The sequence below is a fragment of the Saccopteryx leptura genome, chromosome 5, assembly GCF_036850995.1.
Source record: "Saccopteryx leptura isolate mSacLep1 chromosome 5, mSacLep1_pri_phased_curated, whole genome shotgun sequence".
Classification (NCBI taxonomy): Eukaryota; Metazoa; Chordata; class Mammalia; order Chiroptera; family Emballonuridae; genus Saccopteryx; species Saccopteryx leptura.
The window spans coordinates 128318506-128340202 of NC_089507.1; the positions used below are offsets into that span (position 1 = coordinate 128318506).

The 21697-nt window shown below is 36.9% G+C and overlaps 1 protein-coding gene across 2 annotated transcripts in view; it reads right to left on the reverse strand.

The window, feature by feature from the left end:
* Positions 1–21697, reverse strand: part of PLXDC2 (plexin domain containing 2) — a 527178-nt gene that overhangs the window by 94165 nt on the left and 411316 nt on the right. For both annotated transcript variants that reach the window (XM_066384654.1, XM_066384653.1), the window contains 2 exons: positions 21558–21653; positions 21294–21375 (listed from right to left, as the gene is read on the reverse strand). In XM_066384654.1, coding sequence (XP_066240751.1) covers positions 21294–21375; positions 21558–21653 — 178 coding nt within the window. The remainder of the gene's footprint in view (positions 1–21293; positions 21376–21557; positions 21654–21697) is intronic.

The window sequence follows — 21697 nt, forward strand, 5'->3', positions numbered from 1 at the left end:
TCCCCAGTGCACACTGCAGTCAAGGTTACAGCACCCAGCTTGGGGACAGAACATTTATTATCTAAGAAAAGTTATACATTTAAAAATGAACACTAAGTCTTCAGTGTACCAAGGGCTATTAATATTTAAAATCAAATTGCTATTCTAACATTATGAAGAAAACATTCTTCACTGATTGATCTCAAACTTGGCTTTGTTAGCTAGCCAGAACCTGGGCAAAAACTTGTTTTAACAATTTGACTCCTTATTTATTTATTTATTTACTTATTATTATTATTATTATTTTCTAACAGGAGAAGTGGGGAGGCAAAGAAACAGACTCCCGAATGCGCCTGACCAGGATCCACTCATTATGCCCACTACAGGGCGATACTCTGTCCATCTGGGATGTTGCTCCATTGTGGCTGGAGCCATTCTAGCACCTGAGGCAGAAGCCATGGAGCCGTCCCCAGCGCCCAGGCCATCTTTTCTCCAGTGGAGCCTTGGCTGCGGGAGGGGAAGAGAAAGACAGAGAAAAAGTAGAGGGGAAAGGGTGGAGAAGCAAATGGGCGCTTCTCCTGTGTGCTCTGGCTGGTAATCAAACCCGGGACTTCACACGCTAGGCCAACACTCTACCGCTGAGTTAGCCAGCCAGGGCCTTGGCTCCTTATTTTTGAAAGAATTCCAACTCCTTTAGAAACACCAAACTCTTCAAATACAAATGATATTTAAAACTGAGGGATGGTTACTGAGAAATACCGCGATTGCAATTAAATTGTTATGTTTTTTCAAATTATATATACACAAATAAGAAGTTGCATATTTTTTTAACTTAGAAAAGGAAGATTATATATACTGGTAATTATTTCTAAGAGGGAATTTAAACATTTTTGTAGCTTTTAGAATATACGTTTACAAAATGAGTATTCCATTTAAAAAAACTAATATAAATTTTTCACCTAATTATAAGTACAACTTTTGGAGTCCTACCTCCAGGTAGCATGCTAACACATCCTTGAGAATTTGAAAACACAGTACACTGTATAACATTAGAAAAAAGAACTCCACTTTGCCATTTTTGACTAGTCTCTGAATTCAGGCACTGAGAGCAATGGATTCTCTAGCCTTAATAATTAATAACTTGATTATTAATTTTCAGTATGTGACTGGGGCACGTATCCTCCCAAATTTGTCTAATTGAATATGGGTATACTGTAATAGGATAAAGAAAGAGAAGGAAGTGGAGCTTGTTGATAGATTTCAAGCATGTGATAATTGATATGTGTTCAATAACCATCAATTATATCATTCTTACCCCAACCAGGTAATAGTTCTCTCAGTTATCCCCATCTGACTATTGCAAAACCTTCAGGTCACATTATTTAGTGGAGAGAGTGTGGGCTTTAGAATTGCACACATAAAACTGGGTTCAGTTCTTGACTCTGCTGGGAACTGTGATCCATGGCAGGTTATTACTGGAGATTAGTGGGTAGGATCTCAGGCAAGGTACAGAGGAGATTCAGGTTCCGCCCAGTGGAAATCGCACGATCCACCTTTGCTGAGTTTTCATGAGAATTAAATGAGATAATATAATGTAAGCTATTATATATATATATTTTACCATCCATAGTATCTAGCACAGATTGAAAAGTATTTATCTAAAACAGAAAACATTGTAACCTGATGTATAACTGAAAATTTATATAATATCCTCCAACTCCTGGCTAAGATTCTTTAATCTTTAACTATAACAGTTAGGGTTATAAAACAGAGAGGAGAAATCTTCTCTTTCTGATACGAATTCTTTCAAAATCTAAAAATTCCTTGACAAACATTCACCTTTGCTTTCTTGGTAAACCAGAAGTGAGAGTTGAGTCTTCTGAGAAAAGAAAAAAAAAAGTAAAAGATTTCTCCTCATGGAAGTGGACCATTGAAACAAGCAGTCCCAAATTAAACTACTGCAAGTTTTAGGATTCCAATTTTTGACACCCTTTCTTAAAATACCTTGACTTTATTATGCTAAATATCATATTTAAATGGCACCTTTAAATGCATAAAAGTGGACAGAAAGAGCAGTTTTACTTTGTTGTTGGCTCAGAAAACAGAATAAAGTCTTGGGGGTTGAGGTGTGCTGTGTCTCTGTAAAGTGCTACACTTTTACCAATAAATTTTTATTCCACTGCACGCAGGTTTCTGGCACCTGGCTTTCAGAGCGGTCTTTCTAGGACCAGAACTCATGCATCAGCTGGCCTCGGTTCTGTCAGGAAAACAAAGCCGGGCTCTGGCAAGGAACAAGGAATCACTCTGATGAGGGGACTGTCTCATCAAAGATCGGTCTTTATCCTAATGTATTTTCTTACTGTAAAAAGTTTCACAATTTTATTTGGAATATTGAGATTTGCAGAGAAATGAGTAACGATGGAATTTCCAGTTCCTCAGATAACCCTATCAGGAAATTTTCTTATCCCTATTTTGACCCTCAACATTTAGGAAAGAACTATAGGGCTATACAAAAGTCCATTCCATTTGACCCCATCTCTTCAGGAAGGGTAACTGATAGATTGTTCTAGACAAGTAAAGGTCTCTGTCTCTCATTGTTTAAGAGACAGAGTGTCTCCAATCAGTGGATTTGGGTCTTTGCAAACGATCGGCAGAAAGAATGGCTGGGTTAAGAAGGTTAATATTTTTGTAACTAGGAAAACCTGCACTAATCACAAATTTTCAAGCTCTGTCCAAAGTTCAGGGCTGAGATCTGCAGAGGCCTCAGTGACCACTGTAGTGGGTGAGGCGGGAGGGAGAGCGCCCTGGTCCCCCGCAACAGACTGGAGCCAGGGAGGTCTAATTCTGGCTACTTTGTATTTGCAGTTTCATGGATCAAAAAATGTTTCTCCTACCAAGGAAGAAAAAGTTTGAAAACCATTTTATTAAATTATTTCTATACCTCACCTGATTAACTCATTTAGGCTTGTAATTATATTTTACAATGGAATAAAATCTTTCAGACAAGTACTATGAGCTCATTTGAAATAAGGCAACATTGACAGGGCATTCTAAGAAGACAACTTTCTCTCTCTGTTTGTCCCTAGAAGATGCAATTTAAGGCATTATAATGCCAGATAACAGTACATAAATGACTTTTACAATGACCAGAACAACACAGTCTTTTAAATGATATTTGCTCAATGATTTTTTTATAATGCACTTCTATATCTTTCAAGAAATATGTGTGTGAGATAGCTTCTCTAAGATCCAGTTTCAACTGGAATATTTTTTATATACTTATGTGGTAGTCCATATCAGCTTAAATTAATCATTCAGATTTGAAAATCATTGTTCTATTTTATCAATTTATTTTGATCAAAGAATTAATGTTTCTCCATTTATATCTGCAGCTCATGTTAAATTAAGCTTTATCTTTTAATGTCTCAAGAATGATTACTCTAAGGAGAAGCAAGTTGATTTTGATGGAAACACTTCCCATACTTCTAGGGTTTGCTGCAATGTTATGTAAAATGATTTCCATATTATTTTAAAAGTGCATTATGAGAATTTTGAAATAAGTACATATATATTAGTTCAATTTACCTCTTGAAGTCTAAGCTGTAATACTGTTTCTCCGAATATAAGACAGTGTGTTATATGAATTTTTGCTCCTAAAGATGTGCTGGGTCTTATTTTCAGGGGATGTCTTATTTTCCCATGAACAAGAATTCTCATTTATTGTTGAACAAAATATCAACATTTATTAATATACTGTAGTCATGTCATCACAAACATCAGCATAACCAGCCAAACTCTGAATTCTATCAAGAATTTCTTATGACTCTATTTCCATGTACAACAATCTACCTGTTTTCCCAAAAATAAGACAGTGTCTTATATTAATTTTTGCTCCTAAACATGCACTAGGTCTTATTTTCAGGGGAGGCCTTATATTTCTAAGCTTGAAAAAAATTGCACTAGGTCTTATTTTCGGAGGATGTCTCATTTTGGGGGAAATGGGGTATCAATACATAAAAATAATATGCCTAATTTTGTGTATATATAAAGCTTTGTTTTCTTTTAAACTTTTTGTTATTTTTGTTATTCTTTCTACACTATCCATCTGTGAGCTCCCCTGGAAGGGTCTGCTTCTAGCATTGCACCAGGCTCAGGTCACTATGGAGATTACTAACAATGTATTAGTAAATTCATTCCACTTAAGGAATGATTTTGAACATAAAACTGTTCTGTCTCCTTATTTCCTTGCTTTATTCTGTATCAGATTTGTCAGGCATACACAATATCAAATTACTAAATGCTAATTCTATTAGAGTTTTATGCAGCTCATGTGTACAAATGTTCTATGTCTTATTAAAGGCAGCAGAAAAGAAGGATTTTAAGAATTTGGGTATGAACAATTTTCTGCTTCATAAAATACCGTTAGTGTCACCTTATGTTAACAGAAGCAATATGTAGTTTTTTCTTCAGATTTGTTTTTAATGAAATTGACTTAGTATTTGAGAAAACATCCCTCTAACCCAGACAGAAGAATATTTACAACAAAAGCAATATAAGCATATGTAGAATGAATATGTAGACCTGAATTTTCATATTATTCTTTCTTTTGGCCCACAAGACCTATCAAATGAACACCCTCATTTTTTTTCATTATTTATTTTCAAACACTGTTATATCAATACGACTTGTTCCTTCATTCATTGTCTAATATTTCCTTATATAATGCTCATCAGAATTGTCTAGTTTATTCTAGTGTCACTGTTTACTTCATAAAAGACTCAAAAAAGTCAATATTTTCTTCCTAAAGCATTTATCCAGAAAGTATATTTAACTTCTTTTCACTAATCAACATGTTTGTTATACATTTTCCATTTATCTGAAAAACTTTTTCTTGTAAAAGACCAGACAGTAAACATTTTAAGTTGTAGGCCACATGGTGTCTTTCAAAGGAACTCCATCATGGGGAATAATTGACCTAAACTAGGAATCTAGCACTGCCATGAGCCCTGGAGACACAAATGCAGCTAAAACTTAGACAATAGCTGGTTTTCCCAGAATGCTGTTGGAGAAGGTGTTCATATCACTTATGAGGCAACCACTACACTTTTGAGAGAGAAAAAAAGAAATGGGACACTGGGACTGTCCTGAGAAAATGGCATGATGGGCCTGTTCAGGCGGTGGTATAGTGGATAGAGCCTCGGACTGGAATGCAGAGGACCCAGGTTCGAGACCATGAGGTCGCCAGCTTGAGCGCGGGCTCATCTGGTTTGAGCAAAGCTCACCAGCTTGGACCCAAGGTTGTTGGCTCGAGCAAGGGGTTACTCGGTCTGCTGTAGCCCCATGGTCACGGCACATATGAGAAGGCAATCAATGAACAACTAAGGTGTCACAATGAAAAACTAATGATTGATGCTTCTCATCTCTCTGTTCCTGTCTGTCTGTCCCTATCTATCCTTCTCTCTGACTCTCTCTCTGTCTCGGTTAAAAAAAAAAAAAAAAGAAAGAAAAAGTAAACGGCATGGTGGTTAGAGGAAAAGTCTGCTTCTTACACTTTACAGATATTTTATTCACAAATTCTTTTTTTTTTTTTAAGTGAGAGGAGAGGAGATAGTGAGACAGACTTCCGCATGCGCCCTGACAGGGATCCACCTGACCACCTCCGTCTGGGGCTAATGCTTAGACCAACCAAGCTATCCTTAGCACTTGAGGCTGATGCTTGAACTAATTGAGCCACTGGCCATGGGAGGGAAAGAGAGAGAGAGAGAAGATGATTGCTTCTAATGTGTGCCTTGACTGGGGATCAAACCTGGGATGTCCATATGCTGGGCCCATGCTCTATACCAGGGGTCTCAAACTCAACTCAGCATGTGGGCCGCAGAGCAAGATCACAGCCATTCGGCGGGCCGCACTAGGTCTACAAAAGGCAACTGTTACGCAACACTTTTCTCACTGCAGTTGAAAACAAAAAAAAAATCAGTACAACAAGCACAATCCTACATGCAGTTTACTCAGTGTCACAAAACGACCAGAAACTGTAGTTCGCATCACAACTGCTGTTAACTAAGTTAATATCTAGCTAGGATGCTAGAGAAATGAAAAATACAAGTAGGCCCCTAGGCTTACTTAATTTTATCCAAAATATTTTGAACTTCGTGGATTAGTCTGTGGGCTGCACAAAATTGTTCGGCGGGCCGCATCCCGCGGGCCGCGAGTTTGAGACCCCTGCTCTATACACTGAGCCAACAGGCCAGGGCCTTATTCACAAATTCTATGCTCCACTTCTATAAGCTTTTCAGTCAAGTCTTCCTGTATATTTATCACCTACCACATATGTATTCTTGTTCACTTTGTTCTTTTAGAAGATCTAGGTTTATGCTTGCACACTAAAATTTAAGTGGCTTCTGAAGTATTTTATGCCCATTTCTCAAGAACTGTTCTCTCTTCCCATAGACTGAGTACACAGGTCTGAAGGTGATGCACTCAGATATCTGTTGGTGATCCCTCCTCTGACACATGAGTAGAAAACAACACAGAGTAAAGTGATTGATACAGGACCAATACAAAATAAAAAATTCTTTGTATACCCCTTTTGCTGCACATCATTTAATTTTTCTTCATATGTGCTATTTTTGTTCTTTCTCCAATTCATGGCTTTTATATTTTCATGAAGGCTCTACTTTGACAATCATGTACTTTGCATGAATGTAACCTCAATTATTACTGAAGAAACTTGATATATATTACAACTAACAATTCAAATAAGTTTGAGTGGATGATAATGTAAATAAGACAATATAACCCAGTTAGTAGGCAAGAGAGGGGCTTTTTTCCCTTTCCCAACAGATCACTTTCCAGCATAGGTGCACATTCTTGTTTAGCTCTATGTGCTAAGACTAGGCATAGAAGCCTCATGAAGAATTTTTAATCTTAGCATTTAAATTTTTCATCATCTTTCCAACCATCCACAGTTCAGAAATTTTTTATTTTATATTCTGGCTTCACTAGTCACTAGTTTCGTGACTTTGGCTAAGCATCTTAACCTTCCTAATTCTCATTTACTTAATCTATAGCACAGGGATCCTAACACTTGCCTCTTCATGTGATTGCAGAGACTGAATGGAATAATAAGAATTAAAAGACTTCAGTGGGATTAAAGGATTTCTTGTGATGTGTGGCACATGAAAGGTAGCTATTATAATTATTTTAAGTATCTCCATATGTGAGGCATTCTTACCCTTAAAACAATTCCCCTGTCCTATCTTTAAAACTCCTGCAATGTAGCAGCAGCAGCAGGAAATCTGGGCAGGCAATGATCCTGTGTGCCAGCAGAGGGCTGGAGAGGGAGAGATTCATTCTGATCAGGGCACAGATCAAGAGAGAGGTCTTCTCTGGTGCTCAAGAGACATCATGTTAGGAATATAACATCTGTGTATTATTAGGAGAGCCTATCATTAGAAATTGTTGAAGCTAAGGTCATGTTCAGGGAGAATATAGTTCCCCTCTGACTATGAATTATCATTGAAGGGAACATTCAAGAGCAGAGGTGAAAGAAAAAGTAGCTTTCTAGCAAGAGGAAATGAGTCTTACTAATCCAGATTCAGACAATCCCTTTTATAACATCCCAGAAAAGAAAATAATTGAATGCTAATCTTAGCACAAATAAAAGTCTTATTTTTATCTTGGAATACTTTTCTTTTTTGTATTTTGTGTTTTGTTTTTTTTGGTTTTGGTGACTGAGACAGAGACACAAAGAGGGGCAAACAGGCAGGAAGGGAGAGAGATGAGAAGCACCTTACTTGTTCATTGACTGCTTTCTCATATGTGCCTTGACCAGGGGGCTACAGCAGACCGAGTGACCCCATGCTCAAGCCAGTGACCTTGGGCTCAAGCTGGTGAGCCTTGCTTAAACCAGATGAGTCCGAGCTCAAGCCAGCGACCTTGGGGTCTTGAACCTGGGTCTCCGTGTCCTAGCCCAAGGCTTTAATCCACTGCGCCACTGCCTGGTCAGGCTGGAATACCTTCTTGTTTTCCCAAATAACATATACTAGTTTGGTTAGATGACCCTAAAGTTATATAAAAAGACACCTAGGTGTTCTCAAAATGAAAGAAATAACAAATAACAGGATTAGTATATACATTGCTAAATTACTGTATTTTAAAAAAGTTTTCATGAATGACAATTCCTAAAGTTTCCTTCAAAACTCTGAGTGTGCCCTTTTAATGGGTAAGATTATAACTGTCTCAGCAACTGTCAGAAAATAAACTCTTGAGCATTTAGAAAATTTCATAAAATCTTAAGCAGTATGTTCATATTAAGAACATACCTTAAAGACCCTGGCCGGTTGGCTCAGTGGTAGAGCATCGGCCTGGCATGCAGAAGTCCCGAGTTCGATTCCCAGTCAGGGCACACAGGAGAAGCGCCCATCTGCTTCTCCACCCCTCCCCCTCTCCTTCCTCTCTGTCTCTCTCTTCCCCTCCCGCAGCCAAGGTTCCATTGGAGCAAAGTTGGCCTGGGCGCTGAGGATGGTTCTGTGGCCTCTGCCTCAGGCGCTAGAATGGCTCTGGTTGCAACAGAGCAATGCCCCAGATGAGCAGAGCATCGCCCCCTGGTGGGCGTGCCGGGTGGATCCTGGTCAGGTGCATGCGGGAGACTGTCTGACTGCCTCCCTGTTTCCAACTTCAGAAAAATACAACCCCCCCCCCAAAAAAAAACATACCTTAAATACAGTGGTCCCTCACCTATGGCAGAGGTTAGGCTCCAGAGCCCCCTCCCCACCCGTGATAGGCGAAAATCGGAAAAGTAGCAACCTTATATTTATTTTATTATTTATATACATTTTAAGGCTTTATTTTGATTTAATATTCTCTTAATGTTTTAATTAACATTTTTAATATATTTTTATATTGTTTTTAATTTTTTAGGCTAGGAAATGCTTATTTTACTGCAAAAATAATTAAAATAATAAATATATAAAAATACCTATATACTACAAAATCCCACAATATAGTGAAAAATCCACAATACAAAATTAGACATATATATTTAAAAATCCAGGATACAGTGAGACCGTGAAAAGTTTACTGTAATATGGTGAGGGTCGACTGTAGTCATATTTCAACTTTTCTTAGAGATAGATTTTAGCAGAAAGCAAAAAATCAGAAACTATTCCATTGATATTTTTACAATTCCCTTACATTAGTATAAAAAAGCTTGAGTATGAACATACTGTATTTTATTTTTATTTTTTTATTTATTCATTTTTTTTTAGAGAGAAGAGGGAGAGACAGAGAGAGAGAGGAGAGACAGAGAGAAAGAAGGGGGGGAGGAGCTGGAAGCGTCAACTCCCATATGTGCCTTGTTTCAAACCCACGACCTCAGCATTTCCAGGTCGCTTTATCCACTGCGCCACCACAGGTCAGGCTGAACATACTGTATTTTAAATGTCTTACTATATTTTGACATTAGCTTCCCAGAAAAAAAGATAATTGAACCATAAACTACTTTTATCAAATGTTCTCCTTTATCGTAATGTCAGGGGTTTTTTTTCAATATAAGACGTGTAATCTAAGGTCCTCCCAATACTTAATACTCATTGTTTTTCACACAAACTAACTGTGAACTTTGTTTTGGCTTTAAATTTTTTATTTTCTTATCCTTTAAGGATCATATTTTTTTCATAATTTAGCACCTACTATTTTTAAATTGAACTAATTCAATTTCATTCTTGGATAATTAACTTTTAATGATTTCCTAGGGAATTCACTATTAGTACAAGCAAGCCAAAGAAATGGAATATGGAATATAGCACTAGAATGCTTCATTTTTAAACACTCGATATATGTTTGTTAGAGTGCATTTGTTGAAAATTTCAGTTTTCTAAATTATAATTATATAAAACGTGGCTACCACAGCTGGTTAACACATAAGCAAAACTTTATGATCACTTGGATAGTCTTGAAATAGCAGCTATAAAAAGATGTGATATTAAATAATTCCACAGATTTTATCTTTACTTTGCCAAATGGCGCTCAGATGGAAGGCAAGGACGGCACTCACTGACTGCAGAATCAGACTACATAAAAGAATGCCTTGATGTTTCAGGTGAGATGAGGTTATCAGGAGACTTGGCTCAAGCACTTCTTAAAGAAAACTGGTTTCTATTCTGAATTCACATCCACCCTTACACAGTTGCAGATGGCCAGTTGCCAAAGGAAAGAGACCAAAATATAAAATAGACAGACCAATAGACAAGTAGGAAAACAGATAAAAAATAAAAATAAAAAAAACCCCACAAATCATTACTATTTTTTAAAAAAATAATTAGTTTTTTTTTTAATATACAAAAGGCTACTAAGTTAAAGGCCATCTTTTCAAAGTAAAAATGTGTCATCCATACTTTTAGCATTGATCATTTTCTGCTCCTGAAAGTTTTTTTAAATGTAGAATATTCTGAAACGGTACTCGTACTTTCTAATTATACTTTAATAAAATTATCTTTATTTCTCTTAAGAATATTGATTGTTTGAGTGAGTGTAGGTTATTTGAGTATGTGGTGAAAATTTAAACTCTATAAAAGGGACTATCAGGAAATGGTAATATTCTCTCTCTATGACAATTTCTAATTCACTGCAGTTCCCCAAAGGTGAGCCCTTGTTATTAGTATCTTTTCAAAAATATTCTTTATGTTGAAATATACTTCAAAATGCTTTCATGTAACGGATAAAATCACATCATTTTTCATTGTCATTCACACTAAAAGAATCAGCACACTTTGGTAAGCTAGGCTCGTAATACTCAAAAGGACAAAAAAAGACTTTAATTTTGTATTGTTAAAAGACCATCAGTTTATGCTATATTTCAGGACAGGCTAATTAACAGAAATGCTTGAAAGATTACTTAAATTTGAAAGAATTGTAAAGGGTCTTGCACTAAAAATTTCAATTTCAATTCACCTCTTATAAGCATGGCATGCTAGAAACAATTATCTTGAGAACAGGTATTTCTACAAGCAACTTATTCCCTTTAGAACAGCGGATTTCCACTTTGCTAATAGTCATTTAATAAATATTCAAAAATCAAAGATGTTCCAATGATTTTAACCAGCAAGCAATGTTCTAAAATCTTCTGATTTATTTACTATTACTGTGTGTGTATATATATATATATATGTATATATATGCATATATATATATAATATATTCAAGACTTATTTTATTAACTTCAAATAGATTTTGACAACAACCACTTTTTTTCCTTAGATCATTTTTCTATAAGAGTTCTCCATTCTAAATTAATAATCAGTGTTTCCACACAAGTTGAGCAGCACTATTGCAAGCTCATAGGACTCTTAGCCTGTAGATGCAAGATCAGCATTTATTTCCACTGTGCTCTTCTTAGATCACAGGTTCCCTTGAAGAGGCTTATTAAAAAGTTCAATTCCAGCCTGAACTGTGGTGGCTCAGTAGATAAAGTGTTGACGAGGAATGCTGAGGTCGCCGGTTTGAAACTCTGGGCTTGCACATGTGGGAATTGGTACTTTCTGCCACTCCCCTCTCTTTCTCTTTCTCTCTGTCTCTCCTCTCTAAAAAAATGAATAAATAAAACCTTTTAAAAAAAGTTCAATTCCTGGGCTCCACTGAGCTCCTAAATTTGAATCTCTTGGTGAGCTCTGGAGAAATCTGCATTTTAACAAGTTCCTTCGGCAATTCTTTCTGTACTAATATTTGATAACTACAAAACTTGGGACCACTCAGATTTCAAAAATATAAAAATCAAGTATATTTAGATGACATGTATTTCACATTTCAGGACATAGAGTCAAGAGGTTTTAATTGGTTTGTTCAAGATTAGTCAGGTCATCGTTGGCTATGCCACCAGGTCTTCAGACATCCAGTCTGTTCCACTCCAGACAACAAAACATGGCCCCCTTGCTACTGTCAATTTCGGAAATTTTTACTTCTTTTGAATAATGCGAGGATGCTTCCTAAATTCTGGGCTCCTTCTGGGAACCTTAGCTGCCTAGTAAGGGTGTGCCAATTCTATTAATTCTTTTGATGGGCAGAATCATAGACTGCACTATTCCTAAATTTTTACCAGTACCAGTCTTATGACTTTGATTGGACTTAAGGAAATAGGAGGTGAAAAATTGTTTAAAAGTAAGGCAACAAGAATCTAACTTTCTAGTGCTCAATGCGCCTAATTAAAATGCTGACCTTTTATGCAGGCATTGCTTGGTTCTTTCTATAGCATTTGGTTGACACTGGACAAAGCCTATAGATAGTAACAACCAAAGTGAGTAATCAAAATTCTCAGAAAAATGGAAATATCTGGCCACAATTATCTGCATAATTCAGTCTATCTGTGTATGGTAGCTTCCTACATTAGCCAGGCACTGTGTTGGGTGCTATGGGAGACACTAAAATCAATTTTGTTTCTACCCTTCACAAAATTTATGATTTCTTATTTCTCCTAGGTGATACCACCTTTCATTTTCAACTTCATGTGGCAAAAATTCAAATCATATGAAAGAATACTTGCTAAAAAATAACATTCCTTCTCATGCCTGTTCCTACTCACTGTAGTTTTTCTCCAGAGACAAGTATTGTTATCTTTCTCATATGTATCTTCTCAGAGGTATTCTCTGAATAGTCAAACATGCATGTATGTAATGAAAAATTTGTACTGTCCTCAATACACCATGCCATTGGCTTGTTTCTGTAATCTCCCTTATTTTCAATATCATAGCTGATCTCATTTAGTTCCATGAATGTAAACACTCTCATTATGATAATGACTCTCCAATCTGAACCTCTAGAGCAGGAGTCCCCAAACTTTTTACACAGGGGGCCAGTTCACTGTCCCTCAGACTGTTGGAGGGCCGGACTATAAAAAAAACCTATGAACAAATCCCTGTGCACACTGCACATATCTTATTTTAAAGTAAAAAAAAAGGGGGGGGGGGAACAAATACAATATTTAAAATAAAAAACAAGTACATTTCTATCAACAAACTGACCAGTATTTCAATGGGAACTATGCTCCTCTCACTGACCACCAATGAAAGAGGTGCCCCTTCCAGAAGTGTGGCAGGGGCCGGATAAATGGCCTCAGGGGGCTGCTTGTGGCCCGCGGGCTGTAGTTTGGGGACCCCTGCTTCAGCCAACACTTAGCGCCAGCGGCTGCACATGCCCGAAGTAACATGTCACAAGTAAGATCTTGTTTCTGCTGAAGGCAGCTTAAATACCATAAAAGAGCATAGTTTCTGGGGTCAAGGCTGTCTGGGCCCAAAGTTCAGCACTGCTACTTTTATAGCTATGAGCTGCAGGCAAATACATAATTTCCCTGAGTTTCGGTTTTCTCATCTGTAAAGGATGTATTGGTGTGAGAATAAATGACTGAAACAAGGGTTGGTATAAAGCAGGGGTCCCCAAACTTTTTACACAGAGGGCCAGTTCACTGTCCCTCAGACGGTTGGAGGGCTGGACTGTAAAAAAAACTATGGCCTGACCAGGCAGTGGCGCAGTGGATAGAGCAACGGACTGGGATGCCAAGGACCCAGGTTCGAGACCCCGAGGTCGCCAGCTTGAGCACGGGCTCATCTGGTTTGGGCAAAAGCTCACCAGCTTGGACCCAAGGTCACTGACTCAAGCAAGGGGTTACTCGGTCTGCTGAAGGCCCACGGTCAAGGCATATATGAGAAAGCAATCAATGAACAACTAAGGTGTCGCAATGTGCAATAAAAAACTAATGATTGATGCTTCTCATCTCTCTGTTCCTGTCTGTCTGTCCCTGTCTGTCCCTCTCTCTGACTCTCTCTCTGTCTCTGTAAAAAAAAAACAACAAACAAACAAACAAACAAAAAAAAACTATGAACAAATCCCTATGCACACTGCACATATCTTATTTTAAAGTAAAAAAACAAAATGGGAACAAATATAATATTTAAAATAAAGAACAAGTAAATTTAAATCAACAAACTGACCAGTATTTCAATGGGAACTATGGGCCTGCTTTTGGCTAATGAGATGGTCAATGTCCGGTTCCATATTTGTCACTGCTAGCCGTAACAAGTGATACGACGTGCTTCCAGAGCAGTGACGCATGCCTTCCGCGTCACAGGACGTAGTACTGTATGTGAGCAACACCTCACTTTGCGGTGCCACCGCATACGGTACTCCAGGAGCACAGGATGCATCCACCAATGAAAGAGGTGCCCCTTCCAGAAGTGCAGCGGGGGCCGGATAAATGGCTTCAGGGGGCCATAGTTTGGGGACCCCTGCTCTAGAGTCCTGGAATTTTGGGCTTAACCTTTCCCACTGACTCACCATTTTCACTTGAAGCCCGATAGATATCTCAAACTGAATCTGTCTTGAACCAAATTCTTTATTTCTCCATGCCCTAATCACTATTTCTTGTGCCATCATGCTTAGACTCAAAAAACGAGTGCTGGCATCTACCAAATTTCTCAAACTAAAATCTAGAAAATATACTTGGCTCTTATCTTTTCCTCTCCCTTCATTTCTTTTTTTTTTTTTTTTTAATTTTTTTATTTATTCATTTTAGAGAGGAGAGAAAGAGACAGAGAGAGAGAAGGGGGGGAGGATCTGGAAGCATCAACTCCCATATGTGCCTTGACCAGGCAAGCCCAGGGTTTTGAACCGGCGACCTCAGAATTTCCAGGTTGACGCTTTATCCACTGCGCCACCACAGGTCAGGCTCCTCTCCCTTCATTTCTATTTCATTAGTAAGAAACTGCTCTCCTTCCAGTATACCTCATACTCGTTCATTTCTCCTGATCCCCCACAAATACCATTCTTGTCTAAGTTCCTGTTGCCCCTCCTGTAGATGATTACACATATTCTTTACTCTTCTCCTTTTTATTCAAACTTCCTAAAAAAAATCAGAATAAAACCCAAGTGTGCATGCATGTGCACACAAGTATGAACACATATACTTTTTGGGGGGAACACCCAGAGTTGCATTTTTAAAAATATAATAAAATCACATTACTCCTCTGCTTAAGCTTTTCTAAAATTGGAAGGTTTCCTGTCACCCTGATAATAAAACATGGCTGGCTTACAGAGCCATACGTCCTTGATTCTTCGGTTCCTTTCCAATCTCATCTGATACCGTTTGCCTCTCATGCTCAACCCTCGGTGCTCAAAACTGACTCCACTTCTTTCCTTTCCTCCTCAGATCAAGCCTGAACTCATGGCAGGGTCATTGCACTTCAGTCTCTTTGACATACTCTTTGCTTTCACGTTGGTGCAGCTGGTTCTTCATCATTCAAATCTAAGTTTAACTGTCACTTATTCCAAGAAGCCTTTTCTGACCACTTAGTCCAGAGCAAAAACCAGCTCCTTTAAATACAACAGATCACTCATCATTGACTGACATTTTTATTAATTTTACATAATTATTAATCTATTTATTTTCCAGCTTAATTAGATAAACTCTGAACTCCATGAAAGCTTTGGCTCTGATGAATACCTGATTATTGTTATAACTCTCAATGTTTAGACTAGTATAAAAAGCTAGCAGTAACATTTTAAATAAATGAATGAAGAGAGCCTAGAAATAAAACCATATAAATTAGACAAATAATCTTCGATAAAGGAGCCAAAAACACACAATAGAAAAAAGAAAGCCTCTTCAATAAATGGTGCTGGGAGAATTAGAAAGCCACATGCAAAAGAATGAAACTTGACTATACCTTGTCCCCCTTGCACAAAAAATAATCCCAAATGGATCAAAGACCTAAATATAAGATCTGAAACAATAAATTACAGAGATGAAAACATAGATACTAAACTTATGGACCATGGCAATGGATAACATTTTATGAATTTGACCCCAAACACAAAGGAAGTGAAAAATAAATGAATGGGACTATATCAAATTAAAATGCTCTGCACAGCAAAAGAAACTGAAAATAAAAAGGTAGCTAACCAAATGAGAGATGATATTTATAAACAAACATCTCTGATAAAGGGTTAATATTCAAAATATATAAAGAACTTACAAAGCTTAGTTACAAATTAAAGAATGGGGAGAGGACTTGAACAGACACTTCTCCCAAGAAGACATACAAATGGCCAACAGATAATATGAAAAGATGCTCATCTTCATTAGCTATTAGAGAAATGCAAATCAAAACTACAATGAGATACCACTTCACACCTGTTAAATTGTCTGTTATCACAAGAAAACTTGTGGAGAAAAAAGAAACCTCATTTACTGCTGGTGGAAATGTAAGCTGGTACAGCCATTAGAGAAGAAAGTATAATATTTTCAAGGTCCATCCATGGTGTAGTAAATGGCAATATATGATCATTTCTGAATAGATCATCATTTTGAGAAGAAATGGTTTCTCAAAAAATTAAGAGTAGAACTACCATATGACCCAGCAATCCTTCTAGTGGGTATCTACCCGAAGAACTTGAAAACAATGGTACACATAGATACTGACATCCCTGTGTTTATCACAGCATTATTCACAGTGGCCAAGACATGGAAACAACCAGAGAGTCCTTTGATAGAGGATTGGGTTAAGAAGATGTGGTGCATATATACAATGAAATACTACTCAGCCATAAGAAATGATCATATATTGCCATTTACTACAACATGGATGGACCTTGAGAATATTATACTAAGTGAAATAACTAAATCAGAAAAACCTAAGAACTATATGATTTCATATATAGGTGAGATAGATATAGAACTGATACTCATGAACGTAGATAAAAATGAAGTAGTTACCAAAGATAGGGGGGCTGAGGGGAGGGGAGTAAAGAGATACAAATATATATTCCCCATAGGTAGGATATAAACATGAGACTCATGGACATAGATAAAAGTGAAGTGGTTACCAGGAGGAGTGTGTTGTAGGGGAGGGGAGTAAAGAGGGACAAATATACGGTGACAGAAAATGATCAGACTTTGGGTAATGGGCACACAGCACAATGAACAGTTCAAATGCAGTAGAAATATTTACCTGATACCTATGTACTCTTGTTGATCAATGTCATCCCATTAAATTTAATTTTCTCAATAAAAATAAAATGCTAATGATAGCAAAAAATATAATTTTGAAGAAGTAACAGTGTAAAGAAAATAAATGAATGAGTTGAATGAATATTTTAAGAACCAAAATATATTTGCAATTTAAAAATATACTTTGGAGGATGATGGCTGATGAAACCAAGGTCTCTTTAAAAAAGGCAAGTTTGTTTAGAAGGATACCAACAAATAAACTCCTCTTATTAAATCTCAATTTTGCTATATTTTTCATTATATTGTCCTGCTTACTTTTTGCCATAAATTCAACACTAATAAATCTATTTTCTACATTTCTATTTGCTTAAAATCTGTCTCCCTTTATCTACAAATGTAAGCTCTATGAAAATAGAGATTTTTTTTTTTTTTGCTCATCCTGAATCTACAATCTAGGAGTGTAATTTGAACACAGAGACACTAAAACAATTTTTTTTTTTACTGTTAAAGAGTGAAGACATAAAGTGTAATTGAAAGTGGCTGATTCAGATCCTCACTATTTGCAGGGAAGAAATAAAACACTCTACCTAGAAGTAGTAGCCCCCCTATTCTAGGTGAACACTTTTGATCATGGGTCTGTATATGTTCTTATGACCTTAATTACTTGAGGCCTTGGGCAAGCCATTACAAACACATTTTACCTTAGTTTTGCTCCCTGAAAATGATAATTAAAGCAAATAAACAAACCAATTAAACTTATCATTTTATTTTATTTTTTATTTTTATTTATTATTATTTTTTACAGGGACAGAGAGTCAGAGAGAGAGAGAGAGAGAGATAGGGACAGACAGACAGGAATGGAGAGAGATGAAAAGCATCAATCATCAGTTTTTCGTTGCCGTTGCAACACCTTAGTTGTTCACTGATTGCTTTCTCATATGTGCCTTGACCACGGGCCTTCAGCAGACCAAGTAACCCCTTGCTCAAGCCAGCGACCTTGGGTCCAAGCTGGTGAGCTTTTTGCTCAAGCTGGCAACCTCGGGGTCTCGAACCTGGGTCCTCCACATCCCAGTCCAACGCTCTATCCACTGTGCCACCGCCTGGCCAAGCTAAACTTATCATTCTAAAGCAATCTCATCCTGTGAGTTTCAATAACCACTACCAACTGATTATCATTCAGGGATAAATGAAAACAAAGGAGACCAAAAGAAGGATGAAAGAAAAATCTGAAGGTACCTTTTGTGCTACTAAGAATAAGACTTCTGCTGTTTTATTGAATTTGTTATAACAAAAGCTCTAAAGTCTAGGGAAATTCTTCCAGGCAGTAAAAGCAAACTTTTGAAGCTCACAGGTCTAAAAAGAAATTAATAAAATGCAGTGGGAAAATTAAGTTGAACAGAAGTGCAATGAGCTATAGTTAAACCAATTAATTAGGCAGGTTTTGATAGATATATAACTGGACTGATGAAGAATTAAAAATAAATCCAAGATTTTAAACCAGGATTTGGTATTCAACCAAATATCAAATGGTAACATGAAAAAAACTCATATATTTTTAGTAGGGTTCTTTGATAAAATCCTTCCTAATTTGTATGTATCACCACCATTTTTTCTACTTATCATAGAAAAACAATGCTTTCAATACCCTGTAATAGTCCTATGCTTCCTTGAGTCTCTTCTGCATTTGTTTTATGCCTGTAAAAACTTTATCACTTTCTTGCAACATCAATTATAAAATATTTATTTTTCAGCAGTATGTCTACTATGTATTTCCCAGGCAGTGATGAAGATTAACTTGCACCTGAAGCCTGGCAGGTGTGAGGCAGAACAGGTGAGGTGTGAAAACCACACACAGGGGAGTCACACAGTTTAAGCCTTAGTTCCAAACTCAAAACTTGAGAGTGGTGAGACCCCACATAAATAACTTAGTTCCAGTTTCCTCCACTGTAAAAATGCTTTACAAGTCAAATATATTTGAAAATTCCTTGACACAATGTCTGGCAGAGAAATCTCTCAATACAATGATAGTATGAACAGTATAAAGCAGTTTCCAATTTGTGGATGTCTTTTTATTGCAAAAATGGCTTGTCTGAAACTTTAAACATATATTTCCACTAGTAAGATTGTAAAAAAACATAATGAAATGGGTAATAAAAGGTAGGTTTCTAGACTAACGTCCCAGACCTTCAATTACCAAAACATTATTTCAGTTGAAAACTGTCCTAATATACTCTGGCTGGGAAACCTTGACCTGGTTTTCCCTTAACTTTCTGGCTTCAGAAAGTCCTTCATCCTGGGAAACCGTTTGATCCCAGACAAATCTAATCATGATTTTTTCATTTGGAATTTAATCATTCATTCATTCATTCATTCATTCATCTGCTTTTCTACAGCACTAGGTACATTCTTAGGTGTTGAACATAAAAGGACAAATTATACTTACTAAACCCAGAGCCAGCAAAGGAAGAGAGATGAACAAGGGTCCTGTAATAAATGCTAATGATGAAGGTGTGTCCAGAATGAGGGGAGACACAGGGCTTGGACACCTCACACTAACTTGTAGTTTAGGGAGACTTCTCAGAGGAACTGATCACTAAAGTGGAGCTTGAATTAGAGATATACCTCAAAACAGAGCCTTCTACTTCATATTTTTAGGCTCTGAGTACACATATTAAAATGCCATATCTTTAGATTCACATTTGGTCATCTGTTTAGATTTTGAATAATATCTAACATTCATGTAATATTTGTGAAATGTCAGCAAAATATAAATATAAATAACCACACACTCTTAACTTTATAGTAGTTCTTCCCACTCTGGAAATAAAGCTAGTTAAAATCTACTTTTAAGAATGCTAATTGCATGCTAGCTTTTTGATTATTTGAAATTTATTGCCCAAAAGAAATGATTTGAACAACATGTTAATTGAAAGCAAAACATCAGTTATAATAAACAGTACTGTTCTATCCAGAATAATGTAGTAGTTGCCCCAAATTTAGCAAGTTAAACATGTGTCTTGAAGCTTGTTATCAAGGAATTGGCATTCTGTTCTTTTATACTTCAATAACTTTTCAAATTTTCCTGAACATGCCCCTATCATTATAGCAGATACTGCAGCAAGATGATAAGACACAAACTGCTTACAATATAAAGTCTGATGCCACACACACTGCCTAAAAGCTTGGGAGGTTCAATTGGAGGTTCAAATCTCCACCCAGAGGAAGAAGCCGATTTATCACAGACTCTGAAGGTGAGAGAGGGACTTACTCTCAGACAGACTATAAGCTCCATAGGGGGCAGGATTCACATCTATATTATTCACTACTGTTTACCCAGAGTTTGGGACATAACTGATGCCCAAATGTTTGAGTAAACACCAAATACATTTAAAGGTCTTCACTCTATATTTCTAACAAATGATCATTCAGACTCCTCTAAGCTCTAGGGACTGAAAAATCCTCTTTACCCTCATGAAAATCAGTAACCCTCTTTGGACCAGTGTGGCAGCTTAAGTTTCAAAGCCAGTGATAAAGACCAAAACCACACATTCTACTGTAAAGGACAGTTAGTGTCACTCTATTTCTCAGCCTCAGACTACATGTCTCACCTTGGTTAGTAACCTTTGAGATATTTATAGAATTTTCTAAAAATGTTCATTTGATTAAGAATAAATTCTCCTTGTTATAGTAAAGTATCTCATACTATGCCTTCTGTAGAATATGGATCAAAAGCATTGATTTAAAGACTCATCAATGCAATCATCATCTATCTTATTCCCCACAGAGATTATAAATGCATGTCTGGTTGTTGACTATGAAGATTCTTGGTAATTTTGAGCAGCCAGACAAAGAAAATACTAAAATTTCTACTTGTGAGTATATTTTTTTCTTTCCTCTCCTTTCCTCACCTTTTCTCTCTCTTTTTTCATTTTGGTTATGACATTATATCTATATATCTTTATCTATATCTATATGACATTATACACACACACACATGTCAATGTATACATAATCAACACACCTGACACATTTAAAATTCAGTGGAAGCCCTGGTGTGGCTCAGTGGATAGAGCATTGTCCCAGTGTGCTGAAGTAATGGATTTAATACTCAGTCAGGGCACATATGAGAAGCAGCCAATGAGTGCACAACTAAATGGAACAACTAAGTAGAACAACAAGTTGATGCACCTCTCTTTCTCACTCTCCCTTCCTCTCTCTCTTTCAAATCAATGGAAAATTAATCAAATCGAATTCAGTGGAAGTGTAGAAGTAGCAAGTCCTTTTAAGATTCAAGTGTTTTTGACTTATTCTTGTTTACCTCTGAAGTTTACTACACCAACTGCAGTTGAACCCAATCTGAGAGGATACACAGGCGCCACAACCATTAAACTGGAGACATGCTAGAAAACAGGAGAGAATAGAGTCATCAAGACTAATTAGGAGCATGGTGAAAAGAACAATGATTGGCCAATCAAAATAAAAACACCCACCCATCCTCATATACATACAAGATGAAGAGGCCTGTGCACACCAAGCACTGTGTGATAATTATTGATAAACAGATGTGAGCATGTTAACTTACTAGGTAATGGGGTCATCTCTACAGCTGAAATGTTGGTAATTTTTGACATCTGTAGCTCTACTCGATGGTATTCATAAATTGTTCTTCTTCGAACATCTGTAAAATCAAAATGAAAAGAAAATCAGCTTTTCACATTTCTT